The following is a 27770-nucleotide window of genomic DNA, read 5'->3' as shown; positions in this document are numbered from 1 at the left end:
CTTTTTAGACTTCTTTCTTAAAATGTAACCTCTGAACCATCCTGCGGAGAAATAATAATAAAATCAGGTAGAGCAAATCAGAATATAAAAAGCTACGGCCACCTTGGCAACTAAAATGGACATCACTTCAGAGCATCTAGAATAAGAAATGAAGACATTTTATTAGTTTTCATTTAAAGGGGTATTCCAGTAAAATATATATATATATATATATATATATATATCTCAACTGGCTCCAGAAAGTTAAACAGATTTGTAAATTACTTCTATTAAAAAATCTTAATCCTTTCAGTACTTTCCCATAGCAAACCTCTTCTAAACTGGGCGGTTCCTGAGACAAGTGTCATCAGAGAGCACTTAGACAGAAGAGAACAACCTAAACTTCAGAAGCTCATAAGTACTGAAAGGATTAAGATTTTTTAATAGAAGTAATTTACAAATCTGTTTAACTTTCTGGAGCCAGTTTATATATAAAAAAAAGTTTTTTCCTGGATAACCCCTTTAAATTAGATGTATACGGCATCCCACTGAAAACGGGAGACCAAAGTATATAGAGAGCAATGAATGCTGTTCAGGCCACATGCTCTATTTTCAGTAGACTCCACCGCACGGTCTGCTGCATCAGTCTCCATTGCTCTCTGTTAAGCTGGGTTCACACCACGTTTTTGCAATACAGTTCCCGTATCAGGTTTTTGATTAAAAAAGAACGGATTCCTCAAAACCTGACTAAACTGTATCAAAACATGTGTACAAAGTTTAATCTGTATACGGTTTGAAAAATGATGTCCGGTTGCATCTGTTTTTTTAAGAATAAAATGTATACGTTTTTAACTTTTCACTCCATTATGAATAAAGTTTCACTTGTTTGATTGAAAGTCCAAGAAAAAAACTGTGCAAAGCCAAAAACCGGATGGAACCGTACGCACATACAGTTTCCATGTTAAAAAAAATTACAGTTTTTGACCTTGACCAAAAACCATGGTAGGCTACGGTTTTGGGTACGGGAAAAAAACTGACAAAACCGTACAGGAATACAAAACGGACACAACCGGATGCATCTTTTGGCATACGGTTTTCAGCTGTCATTCCCCCTCCCATAGACTTGCATTGAGGGGCGGGGTGTGACGTCACACGGGGGGGGCGAAGATCTTCCTTCCCGGTGGTCAAGATGGACTCAGCCCGAGGACCTCCAGCGGTTCCGGAAGCCGCAACAGGTGAGTGCTGCATGGTAGATCCAGGGGGTCCCCAGCAGCGGGACCCCGGCGATCTGACATCTTATCCCCTATCCTGTTTTAGTGAACTGTCTGCAGCAAGGGCCCTGCCCCAGACCTCACAGTATTATTCAATAAATGTAATTATAATTATATTTTATCTTATTATCAGACACTTCCTTTCTTTCTCATTTATCTCTATTTTTTTTATTTATTTTTTTTAAATAGTTTTTTATTAAAGAAAGTTTTCTCAATACAAGAAAAGCAATTCGTACTGTCATTGTAGCTCTACACTGCGCTCTCGAATGTTACATATAAACAAGGTATATCCACGTTTACATTACCATCATGTACGTTGTTTTACACAGAAAACAATACTAAAGGAAAAAGGCAAAAACAAAAAGAAAAGACGGCTAAGCCAACAGTTAAAGGGGTATTCCAGGCAAAAACTTTTTTTTTTATATATATATCAACTGGCTCCGGAAAGTTAAACAGATTTGTAAATTACTTCTATTAAAAAATCTTAATCCTTCCAATAGTTATTAGCTTCTGAAGTTGAGTTGCTGTTTTCTGTCTAACTGCTTTCTGATGACTCACGCCCCGGGAGCTGTGCAGTTCCTATGGGGATATTCTCCCATCATGTACAGCTCCCGGGACGTGACATCATCATTGAGCAGTTAGACAGAAAACTTCAGAAGCTAATAACTATTGGAAGGATTAAGATTTTTTTAATAGAAGTAATTTACAAATCTCTTTAACTTTCCGGAGCCAGTTGATATATAAAAAAAAGTTATTGCCTGGAATACCCCTTTAACCAAAGAGCCACAGAGTATTAATGCAGAGTTATCATAATGTCTCAGTCTGGCGCAGTTCCATAGCTTTGAAAATCCAATAGGTCACAGTCCACATAACTGAAAAAACATGTCGGTGTTTGGTCATACAAAGAGAATGTTTAAACTAGAACAGGCAGACGGGTCAAATGTCCTTACAATACAGTAGTCCCTCAAGTTACAATATTAATTGGTTCCAGGACGACCATTGTATGTTGAAATCATCGTATGTTGAGACCATAACTCTATGGAAACCTGGCAATTGGTTCTGAAACCCCAAAGTGTCATCCAAAAATAGGAAAAAGTGAGGATTAAAACTAAAATAAGTAGATAAGTAATATAGATAAAGCAAATCCTTAGATATAAAAGTAAGAAAGATCTGCTGGGAGCTGTAAATTACTGTCTATTTCAGTGTTTCCCAAACCAGGGTGCCTCCAGCTGTTGCAAAACTACAACTCCCAGCATGCCCGGACAGCCGAAGGCTGTCCGGGCATGCTGGAAGTTGTAGTTTTGCAACAGCTGAAGGCATCCTCGTTGGGAAACACTGGTCTATGTAGAGGACAGGAGCTTCTTTGGGGTCCGGTACAGTACACAATGTCCTAAAAAAAAGGAAAATGGAGTCGCCCTTGTCTGGTGTCCAAAGGAGCAGCTAACCATGGCATAGGTTAAAAGTAGTACAGAACATGTAATACCTCCCTGTACTGTAGGAGGCGCTACCAGACACCAGTCAGTGCATACACTTCAGTAATATAGGTAAAGGGTACAGAACATGTAATACCTCCCTGTACTGTAGGGGGCGCTAGCAGACACCAGTCAGTACATGCACTTTAGGAATACAGGGGTTTTACCAGTGAATGTTCATTCTGATTGGTAAGTTCTTCCAGCCATTGACACGTTTTCGCAGATTCCATAGCATTGTATGTTGAGTCTGGTTTCAAGTTACAATGGTCCAGAAAAGACCATTGCATGTTGAAACTATTGTATGTTGAGGCCATTGTAAGTTGAGGGATCACTGTATATGGACGAGATCCAGCATTCCCATCTCCGTTGAAAAGAGTGATATGTCCCAGAACCCCTTGCTATGATTTTCTCGGACGAGTAGGTCATGTTAATTTTATTAAGCAGTATATCTAACTTAGGAATAGTCGCTGTTTTCCTATTTTATCTCTATTTATTCTGCCTTATTCTAAATTTTCTTCCTAGTCTAGTAGGACTGCTATTTTTTCAATTTTTTTAAATCAGGAACTAAAAACAATTCCCTTGTAGCCAAAATCCTGTGGATAAAGTATGTAAAGCTCAAAATAGACCTTGTGTGAGAAACTATAATGGATCCCTCACCTTCATGAGTCTCTAGTAAGTGCACAGTGTCTCCGATCTGCAGGCCCAACTCATCTGGTCCTCTGGCATTGAAGTTGTAAAGAGCTATAAAACAAATAAAAAATATATATATATATATTAGGATATATCCGCATACATTTAGCTTATAGTAAGAGGCTAAAGTTTAGAGCTACATCTTATAAATATTAACAATGGATATGATTAGAGATGAGCGAACTTACAGTAAATTCGATTCGTCACGAACTTCTCGGCTCGGCAGTTGATGACTTTTCCTGCATAAATTAGTTCAGCTTTCAGGTGCTCCGGTGGGCTGGAAAAGGTGAATACAGTCCTAGCAGACTCTTTCCTAGGACAGTATCCACCTTTTCCAGCCCACCGGAGCACCTGAAAGCTGAACTAATTTTACGCAGGAAAAGTCATCAACTGCCGAGCCGAGAAGTTCGTGACGAATCGAATTTACTGTAAGTTCACTCATCTCTAGATATGATCCCTTAATTTTATTGGGATCCATGCATGGCTTCATCTATACATGAGGGCGCCTTTCACCCTTCATTTTGTAAATAAATGCAGGGACACCCAGAAGTTACCAATCTAAATTACATGATAAAGGGCGTTATCCAGGGATAGAAAAACAGGACTGATTTCTTCCAAAAAACAGCGCCACACCTATCTTCAAGTTATGTGTGGTACTGCGCCTCATTCCATTGAAGTGAATGGAGCCAAGTTGCTATACCACACACAACCTGAGGACAGAGGTGGTGCTGTTTTTGGTAAACATAGCTTTACTACTATCTCTGGATAAACCCTTTAATTTCCAACTTCAATAAGTTAGGTTGCAGCTAGTGCACATTGACGAAACCAACTTAAAATGTGGTAGCCAATATTACAGTAAAATAGTAGCCTTACCAGCAAAGTCATTCACTGCATGCGGGCATTGTTTCATTTATATACAGTAGCTGCAACATGGAACTATACCATAAGGCAGTGTTTCCCAACCAGGGGGCCTCCAGCTGTTGCAAAACTACAACTCCCAGCATGCCCGGACAGCCAAAGGCTGTCCGGGCATGCTGGGAGTTGTAGTTTTGCAACAGCTGGAGGCACCCTGGTTGGGAAACACTGCCCTAAGGCATTGTTCACATCAGGGCTGTGGAGTCGGTAGATATTGTACTTCTGACTCTGACTCCTCTGTATTAATATGCGAATGTATTAAAGTTTAAGCTAACAATCGGACTTTACAAGTTTTTATAGCCTTAGCTGAATGGCAGCAGTTTTTCCAATGGTTTACAGCTTCAGTCTTGAACTATTGACCCTCCATTCCTTCACTTATGCAAGTGTCTCTAGTCCTGCAAAAAACCTATTTACTTAATCCCTCATCAGTGAGAGGCTAGGTTACCCATGGGTTCACTGTAACAGCAGAACACAACACTATGGAAAGTATAAGTATTGCCGCTCCTAATTGTGCGTTGCGTGCCATACAGTGAAGCACATGAAAAGCATGCTTCTTCACGGACACTTAACGTGTTCGTTTTGCGGTTACGTGAGGCACTGCATGCATTGGTCTTTATTCTTAGTGTAGAGAAGTCATTTATTATAAATTTTTGTGAATTGGGACATTTAAACTTGCTTTTTTTTTTTCATTCCAATCTAAATTTAGTAGGAGTCGGCGTATTGTTTGCCGACTCCAGGTACCCAAAATTTCGTCCGACTCCACAGCCCTGGTTCACATGGTGGACTTTTGAAGCAGAATTCCACGGAAATATTCAAGTTGGAAATTCCACTGCAGCAGAGTCTTATTGATTATGATGGGATTCCGCGGCACCACACACACGGAAATCCTGATTCCAGCATCCGCAGAAACATTGAACCCTTCAAAGTTTCTGCAGATTCCGCTTGGAAATGCTTTGCCATCTATGAAGACTGCACATTTCAGAGCAGTCCTAGCGCTGCCGAAACATGGTGTGAAATTTCCGCCTGTGTTTTCCAGGAGGACATTCTGTACATTTTTTCCAGGAGGACACTCTGATACGGACAGACGTGACAGCACTGTGGTCAGACTGGAAAGAACAACATAACATCCTATGGAGCATACAACAGCTGATAAGTACTGGAAGGATTAAGATGTTTATATAGAAGTAATTTACAAATCTGTGTAACTTTCTGGCACCAGTTGTTTTAAAAACATTTTTTTTTACCTGTCGGAGTACCCCTTTAAGCATAATAAAAGGGAACCTGTCAGTTATGTTATGCTACCCTTGCTGTGGTAGTATGAGATAGGGATAGAAACTATTTCCCGCAGTCTGTCCCCTATTCTATACATTTGGAGAATCTATAAGTTGGAAAACCTGAAGAGAGTTAAAAGGGGTATTCCAGGGAAAAAACACACACACACATATATATATATATATATATATATATATATATATATATATATATCTCAACTGGCTCCAGAAAGTTAAAACAGATTTGTAAATTACTTATTAAAAAAAAATTAATGCTTCCAATAATTATCAGATGCTGAGGTTGAGTTGTTCTTTTCTGTCTGACAACAGTGCTTTCTGCTGACATATCTGCTTCTCTATGCTTATCTATGGGGATATGATTCTACTCTGGACAGTTCCCGAGAGAGGTGTCATCAGAGAGCACTTAGACAGAAAAGAACAACTCAACTTCTGCAGCTCATAAGTACTGAAAGGATTAAAGGGGTACTCCGGTGCTTACACATCTTATCCCCTATCCAAAGGATAGAGGATAAGATGCCTTATCGCGGGAGTCCCGCAGCTGGGGATGCCTGCGATCATGCATGCGGCACCCTGTTTGTAATCAGTCCTCCGAGCGTGTTCGCTATTACGCCCCCTCCCGTAGGCTTGCATTGAGGGGGCGAACACGCTCCGGGGACTGATTACAAACGGGGTGCTGCGTGCATGATCGCGGGCATCCCCAGCTGCGGGACTCCTGCGATCAGGCATCTTATCCCCTATCCTCTGGATAGGGGATAAGATGTGTAAGCACCGGAGAACCCCTTTAAGATTTTTTAATAGAAGTAATTTACAAATCTGTTTATAACTTTTTGGAGCCAGTATATATATATATATATATATATATATATATATATATATATATATATATATATATATAAAGTTTGTTCCTGGATAACCCCTTTAATGCTGCTCCGACTACCAATTGACGACTGGCCCTTTTTCCGCTATGCACCGTTGACTTGAAAATATTTTTATTTTCCCACCAGAGTACCACTTTAAAAAACAATTTTCTGCACAAGGAGATGTGTGCATAATGCTTTATGTTTAGAGCAGTCAGATGATGAATTCAGGAGCCAGATAGTGATATTTGGCTGCCAACCAGACAGTAATGCAGTGTTACAGCCAATAATGCTTTTGGTAAGAGAGGCAGCGTATAAGACGTGGCACATCCTCTTTTAAGGAGTTGTAATAACATTCAGATAATGTCTTAGTAATTGTCTAATAATAGGATCGGTAAACACTAACGCTGCAGATTTTGTTCTCACTGACACATTTATCAGCAAATGTTCCCACAAATCAGCAATCATCCCACAAGCTGACACATTTAGAAAAGATTTGCTGCCGTCATAGCAGCAGCCAATGCAGCATCTTATACTGCAGAGGGCGCCAAAGAGCATAGGACAAGCTCCTCCCACAGACAAGGAAATTGCTGCTCAAAAACAGAAGAAAAATAGATGGGATATTTTAAAACAATTACAAAAAAATTCTTAACCAGTAAAATTTGAAAACGTTTACTCTGATAGTTAAGTGGACAAGGAAGTCCTTTTGGCAGTGTTTTTTTTTTTTTTTTTAAACTAGGGTGCCTACAACTCCCAGCATGCCCAGACAGCCAAAGGCTCCTGTACGGGGCCCGGCTCTCTCTGGGAACAGCACGTCACAACTCCCGCACTAGGCAGTGACCGACACGCCACTACCCTATATCTCTATGGGAGAGCCGAATGGTTTTCCCCTAGAGATACCTGGAGGTGGCGCGTTGATCACTGCTTCGTGCAGGAGTCGGCATGCCCCGCTCGCTGGGAGAGACCCAGGGCCCCGTGCTGGAGATCCTTTAATTGGGTTTCCTCTCAAACTTCAAAAACATACTGATCGGTTAACCTGGATTACAGATTGTGAGCCCCAGTGAAGACAGGGACTGGCGTGAAGGCTGACCATGTTGAATTTATATATATAGATGCAAATCATAAAATGTTGCAGTATCTTGTAATACCTTTTTTATTGGACTAACAGTATTTTGTAGAGAAGCTTTCGGGATTCCTCCCTTTATCAAGTCCAAAGCAAATCTAAGCTCACAAGCAGAAGACACAGGTTACATCTCACAAATATGCAGGGGTTAAGATGATAGATGTGGAGAATTCACACTAAGATGGGCCATAGAGGATGGCATTAACAGCTCTGTTTCTATCTTTGCAGATGACACCAAGCTTTGTAGCACGGTACAGTCTATAGAGGATGTGCATAAGTTACAAGATGACTTGGATAGACTAAGTGTCTGGGCATCCACTTGGCAAATGAGGTTCAATGTGGATAAATGTAAAGTTATGCATCTGGGTACTAATAACCTGCATGCATCGTATGTCTTAGGGGGGATTAAACTGTCAGAGTCACTGGTAGAGAAGGATCTGGGTGTACTTGTAGATCACAGACTACAGAATAGCACAATGTCAGGCTGCTGCTTCCAAAGCCGGCAGGATATTGTCATGTATCAAAAGAGGCATGGACTCGAGGGACAGGGACATAATACTCCTCCTTTATAAAGCATTGGTACGGCCTCACCTGGAATATGCTGATCAGTTTTGGGTACCAGTCCATAAAAGGGACACTGCGGAGTTGGAAAGGGTGCAGAGACGCGCGACTAAACTAATATGGGGCATGGAACATCTTAGCTATGAGGAGCGATTAAAGGAGTTACAATTGTTTAGTCTTGAGAAGAGACGTTTAAGGGGGGATATGATAAACGTATATAAGTATATTAATGGCCCATACAAAAAATATGGAGAAAAACTGTTCCAGGTTAAACCCCCCCAAAGGACGAGGGGGCACTCCCTCCGTCTGGAGAAGAAAAAGTTTAGTCTCAAGGGGCGACACGCCTTCTTTACCGTGAGGACTGTGAACTTATGGAACAGTCTACCTCAGGAACTGGTCACAGCAGGAACAATTAACAGCTTTAAAACAGGGTTAGATACATTCCTGGAACAAAATAACATTAATGCTTATGAAGAAATATAAAATCCCATCCCTTCCCCAATATCGCGCCACACCCCTAGCCTTCAATTCCCTGGTTGAACTTGATGGACGTATGTCTTTTTTTCAACCGTACTAACTATGTAACATAAATTGTCCTCTGCATCTGCATCACTGGACTAATACGGCTACTCAAATTTACTAATATATATATATATATATATATATATATATATATATATATATATATACACACACACACACACATACACATATATATATACACATACACACAGTGGTCTCTCAAGTTACAATATTAATTGGTTCGAGGACGACCATTGTATGTTGAAACCATTGTATGTTGAGACCATAACTCTATGGAAACCTGGTAATTGCTTCTGAAGTCCAAAATGTCATTCGAAAAAAAAGGAAAAAGTGAGGATTAAAGAAAAATAAGTATATGACTAAGAGATAAAGCAAATCCCATACATATAAAAGTAAGAAAGATCTGCTGGGAGCTGTAAATCACTGTCTATGTCAGTGTTTCCCAACCAGGGTGCCTCCAGTTATTGCAAAACTACAACTCCCAGCATGCCCGGACAGCCAACGGCTGTCCGGGCATGCTGGGAGTTGTAGTTTTGCAACAGCTGGAGACTCCATGGTTGGGAAACAATGGTTTATGTAGAGGACAGGAGCTTCTTCAGGGTCCTATACAGTACACAGTGTCCCAAATGGAGCCGCCCTTGGAGGAAAACAATGTACAAAAATTACTTGGATAAATGACAGAAAAAAGCAAAAAGGAGCAAACCCTGGTATTTCAGAGAGTTGCCCCCGCAGAATACAATGGGTGGGATACACAAAAAAGCGGCTGAGAAAGCCTTGGATTAAAGGAGACAAATGGAGATAATCCACTACTTGCTAATAAAGATTCACAAGTGTTGAAAACATTGCCGGTAATCCCTGGTCTCGTGTGTACGAGGATAAACTTGAAGGTTTACTGTAAGGAAGGAGTGATGTCAGGTTAATGTATGTCGCTCAGGGCTCGTCTTGTTTACAGAGAATTGTATAGAAAGCCCTGTAACATGCCTGACTTCATAAATCAGCGTATGGGCGAGTTCACACAAGGAAGATTTGTTTCTGAGATTTTTGCAACTGAAAATCTGTTTCATTTATGTAAAAGGAGGAGATTTCGGATGATTAGGACAGCGTTAGAAATTTCTGCAACAAATTTGCCAGGTTTGAATTCACAAATACTAAAAAAAAAATTCTTAATGGGCATAGTAAGGAGGGACTACCTGAAAACTGCAGGATAGTCATGGCACTATGCATGGAAAACTTCACCGGGAGCTGCAGCGCTACACGGAGTGAGGCCACCACAGATCTGCAGCAACTCACCTTTGGGCCCTGTTCACACTTGTAAGGCTCCAGACAGAAAACTCCCACCCAAAGCATCCAAGCCCAGTCAGTGCTGTCTGCATCATACGGCGCTAGGACGGTGCAGTCATTGCAGTTCCTATAGACAGCAATGTCTGCAGTGCAGATTCCGATGGAACATTGAGCAGGTTCAACGTTCTGACGGAATTTTCTGAATGGAATTTTCTGCCCAAAATTCTGACCAGAAAATTCTGCAGTGGGAATGGGTTCACAGGAAACCCATTCAACTGCATGTTAAGCTTCATGTAGCGACATTTCCAACCAAAATTCCATAGCAGAATCCCAGTCAGAAATTGCATAGTGTGAACCCGGTCTTATGCTAGTGATATGCCCCCACTAATCCTGGAATACCCCTTTAGGTCGCCAACAGACGCAAGTTTTGTTTGGAGTATTGTTTTGGCCTTAAAGGGGTATTCCAGGCAAAAACTTTTTTATATATATCAACTGGCTCCGGAAAGTTAAACAGATTTGTAAATTTCTTCTATTAAAAAAATCTTAATCCTTCCTATAGTTATTAGCTTCTGAAGTTTTCTGTCTAACTGCTCTATGATGATGTCACGTCCCGGGAGCTGTGCATGATGGGAGAATATCCCCATGGGAACTGCACAGCTCTCGGGACGTGAGTCATCATTGAGCAGTTAGACAGAAAACAACAACTCAACTTCAGAAGCTAATAACTATTGGAAGGATTAACATTTTTTAATAGAAGTAATTTACAAATCTGTTTAACTATCCAGAGCCAGTTGATCTATAAAAAAAAAGTTTTTGCCTGGAATACCCCTTTAAAGGAGTAGTCCAGGGGTGATTCAGTGGTGAGCAACTTATCCCCTATCCTAAGGATAGGGGATAAGTTGCAGATCGCGGGGGGTCCGACCGCTGGGGCCCCCTGCGATCTCCTGTACGGAGCTCCGACAGCCCGCGGGAAGGGGGCGTGTCGACCTCCGCACGAGGCGGCGGCCGACACGCCCCCTCAATACAACTCTATGGCAGAGCCGAAGCGCTGCCTTCGGCAATCTCCGGCTCTGCCATAGAGATGCATTGAGGGGGCATGTCGGCCGCCGCCTCGTGCGGGGGTCGACACTCGCTATCTCGGCGGAGAGCCGGGGCCCCGTACAGAGAGATCGCAGGGGGCCCCAGCGGTCGGACCCCCCGCGATCTCAAACTTATCCCCTATCCTTAGGATAGGGGATAAGTTTTTCACCACTGGACTACCCCTTTAAGAAGAAAAAAAGCAAGAAAATTATGTAGATTTTCCTATAGAAAAGGTTGACTTGCGGATGTTGACTTCCCACTACTGGATACTCAATGGGGAAAATCTCCACCCCTAGACATCTTATCCCTTATCCAAAGGATAGAGGATAAGATTTCTGATCATGGGGGTCCCGCCATTGGAAACCCCCGCGATCCCTCCTGCAGCACCACGTGTCCTTTGCTGCATGGAGCGAACTTCCTCCGTGCCTGATGACAGGCGATACAGGGGCTGGAGTATCGTGACGTCACGGCCTCACCCCATGTGGTGTAATGCCCCACCCCTCAATGCAAGTCTATGGGAGAGAGCATGGCGGTCTTCATGCCCACTTATAGACTTGTATTGAGGGGAAGGGGTGTGACGTCCCGAGGGGGCAGGGCCGTAATGTTACGATACTCAGGCCCCTGTATCGCCCGTCATCAGGCACGGAGCGAACTTCGCAGCAAAGGACACGTGGTGCTGCAGGAGTGATCGCGGGGGTTCCCAATGGCGGGACCTACGCAATCAGACATCTTATCCCCTATCCTTTGGATAAGGCATAAGATGTCTGGGGGCGAAGTACACATTTAAACTAAATTTCTAAATTATTCATTTATTTATCTTTAACTTTGAATGTCATCTTTTTTTAATCCTGATAGCTTACAGGTTTTCATTCAGACCACTATGTTTGGTAGAGAAAACCTTTTAGCTGTCTCCTCCTTATCATCATAGACATGATAACAATTAGGGTGACATCATTATATAGCTAACACAGGATCCACCATTCACAATAGGTAATGGTCACAGCTTCCCTCCTCTCCTCTCTGAATAATGTGATCTGCACAAGTCAAAGAGCATGCCCATACCCATCCATAGAACAGTCAGCTCCAGACTAGAGCCCTGCATGGGAGTGTTTTCTTAATCCCACTTCCGCTGGCTTCGGACCCTAACCGCCTGCACCCGCATGGCGTATGTTCCACTCCTGCTCACTCACGCGAACATTTTGTCACAGCTTTTAGAGATTGTACCCCCTGTGCCATTTCATTAACCCCTTGTGCGTCCCGTGGAATTTCAGAGGTTTCAGGGACTGCACAGAATTTTGCAGACCCGCTATATGTTCTGAGAGCCAGCGACAACCTTATTACTGCCTGCTAAATTTCCTTACCCCAATGCAAAGCTTTACTCCAGACCACTGGTTCATATGCATGTGGCTGCTCTAAAGCATCTCTCTAAATGCTGTCAAAATAATTTGTACGAGTATCTGGTTTTAATTAGTTGGGGGAAAATGCGGGACGGATTTGTCATCCTGTGTGAACATACTCAAAGTAACTAAATAAAATAAATAAATATTCACACTTGGCCTTAGGCTGGATTTACACACAGTTTTTGGTGTCGTTTTGAGTCAAACACAACAGTATATATAAAGAAGTGGAGTACCTGTTTTCTCTTTTACATGTTTATTTATTTCCTTTTGTATTAATCTTCCCTTTATTTTGTGTGAATCTAGGCCAAGGCCAGGCTCAGTAGTGCAGATTACACAAAATGGATTTTAAAGTACAAAACGCAAAAACGGGGTCTCCATAAGGCTGGGTTCACACTACGATTTTCAAATACGGTAACCGTATTCGGTTTTCCGCAAAAAAAAACCGTATACGACCGTATCCGAAACCGTATGCATAGAGAATGCATTGTAAACCGTATTTCAAATGTTGTGTACGGTTGTTGTTGCAGATTTTTCAACCGTAGGCAAAAAAGCCGTCGACCACGTTTTTGCCTCCGGTTGGAAAACTGTATGCGAACCGTATGCGGTTCTTTTAACATTGTTGTCTATGAGAACCGTACAAAGAATTTCAGAATACGGTTGCACACGGTTTTTCTAATCCGTTTTTGGGGTTGACACATGCGCAGAAGGAATTTCAATAGAACAATAATAACTTTATTAAATTGCTTGAAAACTAATTCCAACAAAATAGCAAAACCATTGGCAAAAACGGATGCAAATGGATAGAACTGTACATACAATTTGGAACCGTATACGGGGAAAAACCGTATTTGGAGTCATACGGTTGCATACGGTTTTTATCATATGTTTTTTAGCGGAAAACCGTATGCGGTAACCGTATTTGAAAAACGTGGTGTGAACCCAGCCTAACCCTCATTCATACAAAATACCATACTTTCAGCTGCAGATAAATGTGTGGTATTTCCTAATCCGTGGCATTCCTGTCCCACTTCAGACCTGCCACAGATTTCAACCTTAGCAGGGTAGCATAAGCCGAAAATCTGCAATGGATTTTCTTTGTCATGCCTCAACTTTCCCTGAAAACTGCACCATAAAAAGGTATCAAAAGCAAGCAGAAGTAGATGTTCATATCATGTGTGAATCTGTGTGGTTTTGCAGTGCTTGTTTTGGGTGGTAAAGGGTGGGTGTTACCATTTTTATTGTCAATTCCATTTTTCTGGCCTGCCATAGCAGCAGGAGCACTGGATCAGTCACACGACTAACCAACAGAGCCTGACACACCCCACTGACTCATTATCCAGGTCCTGCCATGCGTTGTTTTTTATGAAAAGAATAGTGCTGCATGTTGTTCTATTCTTCCTATTAAATATGATGGAATCTGCACTGATATCTACAAGGTGGATATGAATACACTGTAAGACATTTCCAAAGAAAAATAAAAAAGAACACGTTGTTGTGTTCTGCCACCGCAGTGAGGCCACACAATGGTCCGTAGAGAATAACACTGGTCACAACTGTTTTAGAAACAGGAGCAGGCTTGTCCTGCTCACATACATAATGCTATGTGAATAAAATGCCCTGGAGGAGGCTTTTCTCTTTGACAAAATTTTACAAAAGAATCTATTGCCAAAAAGAGTAGGAGGAAGCTGGATGTAAAATTATGAAAGAAAAGAAAAAGGTGTGTGCCTCAACCAGATACAAAATATAGTTCATAAGGTTAAAAAAAGACCAGAGTCCATCAAGTTCAACCTATAATCCTAATGAGTCCCTACAGAGTTGATCCAGAGGAAGGCAAAAAACCCTCATACTAGAGGTAAAAATTCCTTCCCGACTCCAAATATGGCATCAGAATAAATCCCTGGATCAATGTTCTGTCCCTATAATTCTAATATACACAACCTGTAATGTTATTACTCTCCAAAAATGCATCCAGACCCCTTTTAAATTCTTTTACAGACTTCACCATGACCACCTACTCTGGCAGAGATTTCCACAGTCTCTCTGCTCTTACAGTAAAGAACCCCCGTCTGTACTGGTGTAGAAACCTTCTTTCCTCTAGACGTAGAGGATGCCCCCTTGTTATAGATACAGTCCTGGGTATAAATAGATCATGGGAGAGATCTCTGTACTGTCCCCTGATATATTTATACATAGTGATTAGGTCTCCCCTAAGCCTTCTTTTTTCTAAACTAAATAACCTTAATTCTGATAATCTTTCTGGGTACTGTAGTCCTCCCATTCCCCGTATTACTCAGGTCGCCCGTCTTTGAACCCTCTCCAGCTCCACTATATCTTTCTTGTACACTGGTGCCCAGTACTGTACACAGTATTCTATGTGTGGTCTGACCAGTACTGTACACAGTATTCTATGTCTGGTCTCACTAGTGATTTGTACAGGGGTAGAATTATTTCCTTGTCGTGGGCTTCTATGCCCCTATTGATGCACCCCATGATTTTATTTGCCTTGGCAGCAGCTGCCAGACACTGGTCACTACAGCTAAATTTACTGTTAACTAAGACTCCCAAGTCCTTTTCCACGTCAGTCGTCCCAAGTGTTCTCCCATTTAATACATAATCCCAGCCCCGATTATTCTTCCCCATGTGCATTACCTTACATTTATCAGTGTTGAACCTCATCTGCCACTTCCCAGCCCAAAACCTCCAACCTATCCAGATCCATTTGTAACAGTGCACTGTCCTCTATTGTGTTTACCGCTTTACAGAGTTTAGTATCATCTGCAAAGATTGATACTTTACTATTCAACCCCTCTACAAGGTATGTCTACTTTATGTTGGCATCATAAAGTTGACATGTTTTTCCTCTTTTTAACGAAAAACTAACAAAATAAGGCGTATGGCGACCAAATGGTAATGTAAAAATAGATTTATTAAACATAAATGCTCAACAATACAGATATTTAAAAACACCTAAAAAAGGACAAGAGGATAAATGGTAGCAAAGTGCAGGAGGACCGACAAGGAGGGGGCTACACGCTTGGCAAGATACAGCTAAGTTGCTGAAGTAAGTAGAATTAAGAGTATATCATAAAAGATGAGATGCATACAATATTAAGGTGCAATACACACAAGAGGTCAATGGCTGCCATCCAAAGTGCAAGTAGGGTGCAAACAATGCAAAAGTATGAGGTGGAGGCACACGCTCTGACTTAGTCCCACTGTGGTAATTATTTTGTGTATTTAGAGTATTTCTAGTATTTGTATTTATATTCATAATTTTGCATTGTTTGCACCCTACTTGCACTTTGGATGGCAGCCATTGACCTCTTGTGTGTATTGCACCTTAATATTGTATGCATCTCATGTTTTACGATATACTCTGAATTCTACTTACTTCAGCAACTTAGCTGTATCTTGCCAAGTGTGTAGACCCCTCCTTGTCGGTCCTCCTGCACTTTGCTACCATTCATCCTCTTGTCCTTTTTTAGGTGTTTTTAAATGTCTGTATTGTTGAGCATTTATGTTTAATAAAATCTATTTTTACATTACCATTTGGTCGCCATGCGCCTTATTTTGTTAGTTTTTCATTAATAGTGGTTTGGGCGTTGACAGTTACATTCCCTCTGGGACTTATGTGTCATATATGTTTTTACTTTTGGAAGACATCACAGGGCTTCAAAGTTCAGCAGTAATTTTCCAATTTTTCACAAAATTTTTAAAATCGGAATTTTTGAGGGACCAGTTCAGTTTTGAAGTGGATTTGAGGGGCCTTCATATTAGAAATACCCCATAAATAACCCAATTCTAAAAACTGCACCCCTCAAAGTATCCAAAATGACATTCAGTAAGTGTGTTAACCCTTTAGGTGTTTCACAGGAATAACAGCAAAGTGAAGGAGAGAATTCAAAATCTTAATTTTTTACACTGACATGTTCTTGTAGACCCAGTTTTTGAATTTTTACAAGGGATAAAAGGAGAGAAATACCCCAAAAATTTGTAACCCAATTTCTCTCGAGTAGGGAAATACCTCATATGTGGATGTAAAGTGTTCGGCTGGCGCAGTAGGGGGCTCAGAAGGGAAGGAGCGACAATGGGATTTTGGAGAGTGAGTTTTTCTGAAATGGTTTTTGGGGGGCATGTCACATTTAGGAAGACTCTATGGTGCCAGAACAGCAAAAAAATAAAAATAAAAACACGTACTAACACGGCATACTATTTTGGAAACTACACCCCTCAAGGAACGTAACAAGGGGTCCAGTGAGCCTTAACACCCCGCAGGTGTTTCACAACTTTTCGTTAAAGTCGGATGTGTAAATGAAAAAAAAATCTCACTAAAATGCTGGCTTTTTCCCAAATTTAACATTTTTACAAGCGGTAATAGGAGAAAATGCCCCACAAAATTTGTAACCCCGTTTGTTCTGAGTATGGAAATATTCCATGTGTGGATGTTAAGTGCTCTGCGGATGAACTACAATGCTCAGAAGAGAAGGAGCGCCTTTGGGCTGCTGGAGAGAGAATTTGGCTGGAATTCAAGTCGGGGGGCCTTGTGCGTTTACCAAGCCCCCCCCCCCCCCCCCGTGGTGCCAGAACAGTGGACCCCAACCACCACGTGACCCTATTTCGGAAACTACACCCCTCACAGAATGTAACAATGGTTGCAGTGAGCATTTACACCCCACGGGCGTTTGAAAGACCTTTGGAACAGTGGGCTGTGCAAATGAAAAATTTTATTTTTCATTTTCATGGACCACTTTTCCAAAAATCTGTCAGACACCTGTGGGGCGTAAATGCTCACTGCACCCCTTATTAAGTGTTTATGTCAGAACAGCTGGAACGATCAGCCACCCCTGTGCAAATCACTTCAAATGTATGGCGCTCTAACTCCTGAGCCTTGTTGTGCGTCCACAGAGCATTTTACGTCCACATATGGGGTATTTCCGTACTCAGGAGAAATTACGTTACAAATTTTGGGGGTCTTTCCCTTTTACCTCTTGTGAAAATTAAAAGTATGGGGCAACACCAGCATGTTAGTGTAAAAATAAAACATTTTTACACTAACATGCTGGAGTAGACCTCAACTTTACCTTTTCATAAGGGGTGAAAGGGATTTGCATAGGGGTATTCTACGCCAGTGATTCCCAACCGGGTGCCTCCAGCTGCTGCAAAACTCCCAGCATGCCTGGACAGTCAATGGCTGTCCATAAATACTGGGAGTTGTTTTGCAAAAGCTGGAGGCTCCGTTTAGGAAACACTGCCGTACTAGATGTTTTCATTTTTATTTGGGGGGGGGGGGGGGGGGGGGTAACTGTGTAGGGGTATGTGTATTTGTAGTTTTTTTTTTTTACTTTTTATTATGTGTTCGTGCAGTGTAGTGTTTTTAGGATACATTCACACGGGTGGGGGGTTCAAAGCGAGTTTGCAAAACTACAACTCTTAGCATGCACTGACAACCGAAGGGCATGCTGAGCGTTGTAGTTTTGCAACAGCTGGATGCACACTACTACAGCTCCAAGCATGCCTTTGGCTGTCCCTGCATGGTGGGAGTTGTAGTTATGCAACAGCTGGAGGCACAATTTTTCATTACTACATAACTACAACTCCCAGCATGCCCAGACAGCCAGAGATTACCTCCTGCTATTAGATCCCTCTAGCACCGAAGACCACTGAAGCCTGCCGGGCCCGCTGTCACGCGGAACCGCGGATGAGACTCCCCACACCCCCCACCACCGATCACCCCCTCCCTCTACTGCCGATGCCGCCAAGCAGGACGGGTGATTGGTCGGACAGTCCGACCAACTAATCATGCCGATCATGAGGTGGCACCGATGCCACCTCACTCCTGCTCGGCACAGGTGATTCACCAATCATCCTTTTTTTTCCCGGGTCACGGGTGACCTGATTGACCAGGAATCGCCGCAAATTTGTGGCGATCGCCGACATGGGGGGGGGTCTCAGGTCCCCCCATGGCTTTGCACTGGGTGCCTCCTGAATGATTTCAGCAGGTATGCCCGGTCCAGTCCTCGCCTGGCGAGCGGCGGGGACCGCAATTCCCACGGGCGTACAGGTATGACCTTGGTCCTTAAGTACCAGGGCATCAGGATGTACCCGTACACCCGTGGTCATTAAGGGGTTAATATATTTGCTTTTTGATTTGATTTTTAACCTTTTTGAGATTTATATAGTTAAAGAACATTTTGGGGTTAGTTTTACTCTCTTTGGCAATGAGTCTTTCTGTCTCTATTTTTGCGGCTTTTATCTGTTTTTTTTTGTTTTTGTTTACATATTTTACATTTTTCTCTATAGCTTTTTAATGTTTCTTCACTGCTGTCCTGTTTTAGTTGTTAAAATGCTTTATTTTTGTTGTTTATAGCCCTTTAACATTTTTATTCATCCATATTGGTTTTCTTTTATTTCTGACCATTTTATTCCCATAAAAGGTATATACGGTACATCTTACAGTGAGAATTTAAGATATTTTAAAAATCTCCCATTTAGTGTCAGTATTCTTGATTTTAAGGACATTATCCCAATTTATATTGTTAAAGAAGATCTGTAGTGCAAAATAACTTATCCCCTATCCAAAGAATAGGGGATAAGTTATAGATTGCGGTGGGTCTGAGCGCTGGGGCCCCCCAGGATCTCCTGGACGGGGCCGCAGCAGTATGCTGGAAAGGGGGCGTTCAGTCCCCGCATGACACGGCGGCCAACACGCCCCCTCCATGTACCCCATAGAGATACATGGAGGGGGCGTGTCTGCCACGGCTTTCTGCTGGGGACAAAACTTCACTTCCTGCAGACTGCCGCGGCCCCGTCCAGGAGATCCCGGGGGACCCCAGCGCTCGGACCCCCGTGATCTATAACTTATTCCCTATCCTTTGCAGAGGGGATAAGTTATTTAGCGCTGGAATACTCCTTTAAGGGATTCTCTGAGTTGATCAAACTTTGGCTTCCTAAAGTTCATTGTTTTTGTGGCCCCTCAAGACATTCCCTCACTGAAGAACAATGGAATCCTGTTCTAGAAACTAGTGACTGCTCCAGCAGTTCAACATGCGCCAATCTTATTCTCAAAATATATTTGGCAATCCTCTATGGGCAGAGCCACACCGGCGCATCCACGACATATCTGCAGATGCGCTGACGGCAATTACACCAGGAAATCCACCACAATGAACTGACAGATAGAGCTATCCTGACGCAGCCAGAAAGCTCATTCACAGCATCAATTACACTGCAGATGCGCCACGTGTGACCCTGCCCTTAGAGTGTATTTACAATATAACCAAACATTTAGGTAAAAAGTCAATAACTAAACTTGTGCAGGGGAGCAGTTGCCTATAGCAACAAACCAGCAATCACTTAAAAAAAAATAAAATAATAATAATAATAGTTCAAATCTGATTAGTTGCTATGGGCAACTGCTCTACGGTTCGGCTGCACACATTTTTTTTAAAATCTCCCCCAATAAATTTCACTACTCTGTTGCAGATTTGGGGAGAAATATGCTAATATTTTTAAGATAAAGAGTCAACTTTAGCAGAAAGATTGGCACAACAACTGCACATTTATTGTGGATTTCGGCTTCCATTATGAAATCAATCAGAAATATCAAAAACAATTCACAGTGGATCCGACACAACAATTTCATGCTGAAGATCTAGAATCCTCGCTCCACTTTTGATTCAGCATGTAGCAGATTTTTTTAAATTTGCTGCTATTGTAAATGCTGCAGATTTCTGTGCAAAACATCTACAGGGAATCAGACACGTGTTGCCATACATCTACTGCCAGCAGTAAACAAAAACAAGGCGTAAGGGACAACCAATATGGCTGCCGGATTCCCCCCCCCCCAAAAAAAAATGTCTGCAGCAAGAAGTCAATAATAAGAAACAAGTAATGACTTAATGTTGGCTTCGCCTGCAATGTCAGATTTGCTAATATCACATGGATTCAATTAAGTCCCTAAGCACCACACTTGGACCTAAAAATCTGAGGAAAAAGTTGCGTAATGTTAAATACAGTGGTCCCTCAAGTTACAATATTAATTGGTTCTGGGACGACCATTGTATGTTGAAACCCTTGTATGTTGAGGCCATAACTCTATGGAAACCTGGTAATTGGTTCTAAAGGCACCAAAATGTCATCCAAAAATAGGAAAAAGTGAGGATTAAAGAAAAATACGTAGATAACTAATATAGATAAAGCAAATCCTTACATATAAAAGTAGGAAAAGATCTGCTGGGAGCTGTAACTCTTTTTATTATAAAAATGAAAAACAAATCTGATACAAAACATAAAACAAAAACAAGCTCAACCAGCTATAACAAACATAACATAAATAAAATTACAAAAACAAAATCTGCCTAACCGGCCAGCCCAAATTTACTAAAATATACTTTTACTTTTTTCCTCATACCAAAAGACAAATAACACACACAAACACTCATTCCAAAAAAAAAAGAACATAAAAATAGCCCAACTTGGCTTAAAAAAAATTTATAAAACATAAAATAAAGCACGACTTGGCTATAAAACAAAAGAAAAGGAACATAAAAGTAGCACAACTTGGCTGTAACTCAAAAATTACCCTTACCCAGGGGGGAAAAAAAAAAAAAAAAAATTATTTTATAATATTTCGGCACAACTTGCTACTAAATAACACTCTGCCTCCCAGCCAGAGATCCACCGGTGAAAGAAGGGCAGGGAAAAACAGCGCGGAGATGCGGCCGGAGAGAGGGCCCAAAGAGCCCAGCCCCACGTACCGCCCCCGCACGGCCGCAAGGCCCGCGAAGCACGCCCAGCACGGCAAGAAGCCGAGGACGGCCAGAGAGGACCCGCGCATGGCCCAGAAACCGGCGAGCGCCGGACCGGAAAAAGAGCAAGCCAGAAGCAAAGAAGAGGACAACACCGCCGAAAAGCGAGACCGCGAAGCCGGAGGCGAGGAGAGCAGAGACACCAGAGGGGAGCAGCCCCCCCAAGGAGGAAAAAATTAAATATAAAATTTTATACACAAACATGTATTTAACATGCATATACGCAAGCATACACATACACATACACACATATATATATATATATACATACACATGTATATACACATAAACGCACACATATATATATACACATAAACACATATGACACCACTTAACTACTGACCCGACTGCCACTATACACTATATAATATAAAATAATATAAAACAATATAAATACAAAACACAATATATACAAAAATCACTGAAAATACACAAAAATATACTACAGAAAATAACGGAAAGCACCTACACTAAAACTGTCCCCTCACCCACACCACCCCTCCTGTACATGGGTCAGAGTCCATACCGTCCATACCGTTCTCAAAGTCCAGTCCTTCACTGACCCATGTCAGGACCCCAAAACACCACAAAACCACCACCCACAAATACACCCTCCCCACCAACTTATATACAAACTTATACATTCTGAACCACCACCCCTTTTAGGCCCAAGTTTGGTTGCCTGTAAGCCCTTCATACCATGTAATTGAAAACAAAACAAAAAGCTAATGTGCACATGCATCAGCCCACCACCAGGGAGAAGGATGGCAGACCTGATACATAAATCATTTTATACTCTTTCCCTAACTCCCCCTACAATTCTCCCTAATTCTATCCCTACAATAAATCTGACCCTGCCCTCGCCCTATCTCTACCCCTATAACAACCCCTAACCAAAAATAAAAGGTACTCTACCCAAAAGGTTTAGTACCTAGGGCACATGAAATGAGAAACCTCTCCACAGGAGAGAAGCCCTACTGGTACCAAGACTGCCATACTCCAAAGACCTGATCTTCCCGAGGTCACCAGTTATGTTCCTACATACCTCCACCTCGGAGAGGATTTTCTGTTGGGTCGACACTAAGCACCGTGCGTTCCACGTGTAGTACCTAACCACTAAACTGACTAAGAATAAAGTGCCCCGATCTCGGCCACCCAGGTTCCTGAATGCCCCATAAGCCCACTCCGGATAGGCAAGGCCGGCAAGTTGACTCCAGCCGATGGAAGCGCCCACCCTGTTATAGACCCCTATGTTAAAGGGACAATGAAGCAGGAAGTGGTCCATGCTTTCCAGCGTGTCCCCGCACTCTTCTCGGGGACATCCCCGGTCATCAGAGTTCCTGTACTTCAGGTTGTCCTTTACACATAGCTTCCCCTGAAAGCAGCGCCAGGCCAAGTCCCAAAACTTCTGGGGGATCCTTTTCATGTTTAAAAGATACAACCCCACCCTCAGATCCCGACCTGGGCAGTCCCTGAGCGCCAGAGGCTTCTGGAAGTGGGTCAACAGAACCCGTTTGTCAAGGAACTGCCTTGACTGGGTCCTGATCTCCCACACTTCCAGACCCCACCGACGTATCGCCTTCAGAGTCGGGGTAGCGTAAGCCGGAAGATATCCATGTGGTGTACGGAGGTCCTTCACTTGCCCTCCTGTCTCCCATTCCTGGAAGAAAGGCCGAAACCACTCCTTGCAGGAGAGTACCCACGGAGGAGCCCTCTCTTTCCAGAGGTTTGCAATGTTGGCTTTCAAGAAGGTGTTCGTTAAGAACACCACGGGGTTTACCATAGATAAACCCCCTAGTCTCCTCGTGCGGTACGTAACCTCCCTCTTGACTAGGTTCAACCTGTTCCCCCATAACAGTTGGAAAAACAGGCTGTAGACCCTAGTGTAGTAAGCCTCTGGTAAGATACATACACTGCCCAGATAGATAAACAAGGGGAGCAGGTACGATTTGATCAGGTGTACCCTTTCCCTGAGGGTCATAGACCAACCCTTCCACTGGTTCACCCTCTGAGTGGCATCCTGGAGCTTACCATCCCAGTTTTTGGTGGGATAATCATCCTGGCCGAATGTGATGCCCAGAATTTTTGCTGACTCTTGGAGCCCTGGAAGGGTGTCAGGGAGATCAAACGAGGGATCTCCCCCTCCCAGCCAGAGACTTTCACACTTATCCCGGTTGATCTTGGACCCGGATGCCTCCGAGTAGCGGTCCACCTCTGACATCACCACAGCGACCTCCTCCCGTGAGGAGACGAAAATAGTGACATCATCAGCGTACGCCACCACTCTCTGGGCGACATCCGGCTCCGCCAGAGTCATCCCGACTCCCGCCAACGGCCCACAATCTACCCTCCGGACGAAGGGATCGATTGCGAACACGTATAACAGCGGGCTCAAAGGACAACCCTGACGGACTCCGGACCCCACCTCAAAAGAGCGGCCAGACCAACCGTTCACCAGCGGGAAACTCTCTGCCCCTGCATATAAGGTGACAAGCCAATTCACAAAAGTACTCGGTAAGCCATATCTCAGGAGGACGGACCAGAGGTACTCGTGGTTCACCCGATCAAATGCTTTGGCCTGATCCAAGGACAGCATGTACCCCTTCCAGAGACCCGCACTACTCCGCTCCACTGCCTCCCTGACACTGAGGACAGCACTTAAGGTGCTTCGGCCCGGAACAGAGCAGTGCTGGGCCCCCGAAAGGAGCCGGGGTGCAAACTTCACCAACCGATTAAACAGTATCTTGGCCAGAAGCTTCCTGTCCGTATTGAGAAGAGCTATGGGCCTCCAATTCTCAATCCGGCTAGGATCTTTACCCTTTGACAGAAGAATCAGGGCTGACCTCCTCATTGACTTTGGTAGAGTGCCCGAGGAGAGACACTCATTGAATACCTCAGTCAAGAGGGGAGCTAAAGACTCCTTAAAGGTCCTGTACCACTCGGATGTTAAGCCATCCGGGCCTGGCGACTTCTTGGGGGCGAGCCCCTCGATCGCCAGTCTCACTTCCTCTTCCCTGATTTCTTCTGCCAAAACATCAAGAGAGGGGTCTACCCCTGGCTCAGGAATAGTTTCAGCCAGGAAAGCCGACATCCCGTCTCGATTTAGATCCTTCCTTCCCAAGAGGTGCGAGTAGAAGGATCTGACGACCTCCAGGATCCCTGATCTGGACCGATTCAGAGATCCCGTACTATCAATCAGTCCTGAGACCACTTTACTACTCACTGACATCTTACAGTTCTTGTAAGGGTCGGGCGAGCGGTACCTCCCGTAATCCCTCTCAAAAACCAAAGATGCGTGCCTATCGTACTGACACCTCATCAGCAAGGATTTCACTCTGGAGATATCCTCCCGGCTACCTCCAGTCGAGACAAGGAGCTCGAGTTTCCTCCTCAGACCCCGATACAGGCGGTACCTATTCAGGGACCTGAGGCTCGAGAGCTGGCGAAAGAACCCCGCAACCCGCTTCTTGAATATCTCCCACCACTCTGACTTACTACTACAAAAGTCCAGTAAAGGTACCTGACTCTGAAGAAAGTCCTCAAAGGACTGTCTTATCTCCGCTTCCTCCAGGAGGGACGAATTCAGCTTCCAATAACCTTTACCCATCCGGGGGGTCTCTGAAACATTCAAGGAAAACAAAATCATACAGTGATCGGAGAATTCCACCTCAACCACGGACACTGCGGAAGAGACGGCTTCCTCCTTTAAATAAAACCTGTCTATCCTAGACCTGCAGCTACCTCGATGATAGGTGAAACCCACGTGGCCTGAGGGGCTCCGGATGTGGGCGTCCTCTAGGCGAGCTTCCCTAACTATATTATTGAGGGCCACGCTATCGTAAGCCAGCGGACCATTGGAACCTCTCCTATCTTGGGACCTCGTCACATTATTGAAGTCCCCTCCAAAAATCACTTGCCGGCTAGTAAAAAGGAAGGGCTTAATCCTCATAAAGAGATCTTTGCGGCCCCACTTGGTTTGTGGGGCGTAGATGTTAATGAGCCGGAGCTCTTGCCCCTTCATGAGGACATCTAAGATCAGGCACCTCCCCATTTCTAACTCAATAACCCGTCGGCATTCAACCGGAGCGGTAAAAAGGACCGCCACCCCACTATACGGCTCAGCCGCAAGAGACCAGTGGGAGGGCCCGCGCCTCCACTCTCTTCTGGCTTTTACCAGGGAGGCTAGATCTGACAACCTGGTCTCTTGCAGATACAAAATGTCGGCTTCAACACGGCCGAGAAAATCAAAGGCTGCGAATCTAGCCGTATCCGACTTTATGCTGGCACAGTTAATGGATGCCAGTGTCAATGGGGTGAGTGCCGCCATCATGGGTGATTAAGTTAGACGGCCTCACCTTTATTTCTTCTTCCCCTTCTTCTTCGTGCCCTCATCCCCAGAAGAAGAAGAAAGGGCAGGACCACTTTTAACCCTTTTTTTGGATTCGCTCTGATCCATATGGTCCCCGTCTCCGTCCGACCCCGGTCTAGCCCTGCCCTCCGAGGAAGGTGCCTCAACAGGACAGGGCCCAGTTCCCCCCAGAGGCTCTCTCTCCCTAGGCACCTCGCCCTCACCTTCCCCCTCCAAGGAGGGGGAGGAGATGTTATCAAGGACGAGGTACCGGTTTGACAGGTCAACCAGAGGGGGGGCAGTCAGGCTTCCGCTTTGGACCCGGCCCGCAGTACGAGGGAGAGAGGGCTTGGACCTCTTCTTTCTCCCTTTCCTTTTGCCCTTGTCTTTCTTTTTGGCCTTCTCTACACTCTCCTCATCCACACTTTCATAGTGGGAGGAATCGGAAGAGTCGGCCATATTGCCTTCCTCTTCGCCCAGTCTCCTGACCTCCTCATCCAGCACGTCCTCCTCCAGGGCTTCAGTCATTTCAGGGCCAGCTTCAGGAGCAGGGGCCGGAGCTACCCCCGTCACTTGGGCACTCTCCTGCTCCCTACTCCTCCTCCGATTTTCCTCCCGCCTTAGTTTGGCGGGGCCCTTCTTCCTCACTAGCCCTGGTGCGCCCCCATCCCTGCTCGTACCCTCTCCAGCCGAGGCAACCTCACAGCTCTCCCCAGCCGGAGCGGCCGCCGCACGGGCGAAGGCGCTAGGACAACGGCTGAAAGGGTGCCCGAGGACACCACACAGATGGCAGCGGATCTGCCTACAGGATGCGGCCAGATGACCCACCCCACCACACAAAGCACAGACCTGTACAGTACAGGCTGCGCTAAAATGGGTGGGGCTACCGCACCTGTGACAGACCTTAGGCTGCCCCTGGTAGAAGACCTGGATCCTGTCACGTCCAAGGAAGGCGGCTGACGGAATGTGGGCAACCGTACTCCATGAACGCCTGAGTTTGACGGAAAACGTCCAGGCCCCGGACCAGATCCCGTACTCATCAATGTTTTTCTTGGGCATGTCCGTCACATCCCCATACCGACCGAGCCAGGTCATGATGTCGTAACAAGAAAGTGACTCGTTACGGGTCAAAACGGTCACCTTCTTGACCGAGTTCTGACGGGAAATTGCCTTTACGGCAAAATCCCGCCAGCCGGGCTCGTTCTTCGCCACCTCGTAGTTTGACCAGAAGAGTTCGAGACCCTCTGGTCGAACGAAGCTGACGTCAAACTCGGACGTACCGTAGGGGTGGATCAGGGCAAAGATGTCACTCGCCCTGAATTCCATCTGGAGGAGGAGCTCAACAACTTTAGCGCGAGGTGGGCATGCATCCTCACCCCTCCAAATCAGACGGACCACATTCCTGCGGTTATTGTCCTGCCCGGTTGTCGGGAGGGACCAGACCACCTCCCCATTCTGCTCTCGGAAAGCCCCCAAACCGTGCCTCTCTATCCAGAAAGACAGGTCGACCTCACCCCTTCCCTCTACCTGGATCGACCTGTCTCCCCTACGCAGAGCCTCCAGGAGGCGCTGTTGCAAGTAACCCCCGGGGATGGACGGAGACGGGGACCCCCCTGGACCCCCGGCAGCGACATTAGCATAGCTCCTAGGAGCAGTCACTGCCGGGGGGGCAGCCGGGCCAGACCCAGACCCAGACCCAGAACCACCATTCACACCACCACTCACATCATCCTTTTTTCCATCCATACCACTACTCCCACCAACATTCACTCCACTGACACTCCTCTCATCCACAACACTACTACACTCAGCATTCTCACTCATACCCTGCCTGACTGATTCTGGGCTGGCTGGGAATTGTAGTACCGCTGGCTTAACTACAGTCTTTTTTTCTGGCTTGACTGCTGCTGACGATGGCTCCTCCTTCTGAATGGACACCGATCCCGGCACCGGGACACTCCCCCCCCCCTCACAGGGGAGTGCCCCGCAGTGCCCACAGAACAAACTGTACTCGGGGGACCGCCCCCCGAGCACACGGACTCAACGCTCTCTGGCGCCCGGACACTCCCCCCCCTCACAGGGGAGTGCCCCGCGGCGCCAGTAGTGCCCACAGTACTCGGGGAACCGCCCCCCGAGCACACGGCAGCGTAA

The 27770-nt window shown here is 44.6% G+C and overlaps 1 protein-coding gene across 1 annotated transcript in view; it reads right to left on the bottom strand.

The window, feature by feature from the left end:
• Nucleotides 1-27770, bottom strand: part of DOCK1 (dedicator of cytokinesis 1) — a 439672-nt gene that overhangs the window by 355611 nt on the left and 56291 nt on the right. The window contains exons 2-3 of the mRNA XM_056528878.1: nucleotides 3380-3463; nucleotides 1-41 (exon numbers count right to left, since the gene is read on the bottom strand). Of these exons, the coding sequence (XP_056384853.1) occupies nucleotides 1-41; nucleotides 3380-3463 (125 nt within the window). The remainder of the gene's footprint in view (nucleotides 42-3379; nucleotides 3464-27770) is intronic.

Source organism: Hyla sarda, chromosome 7 (genome assembly GCF_029499605.1).
Source record: "Hyla sarda isolate aHylSar1 chromosome 7, aHylSar1.hap1, whole genome shotgun sequence".
NCBI classification, from domain to species: domain Eukaryota; kingdom Metazoa; phylum Chordata; class Amphibia; order Anura; family Hylidae; genus Hyla; species Hyla sarda.
Note: the sequence above shows the minus strand (reverse complement) of the source record. Positions and strands in the feature narration are given on the sequence as shown.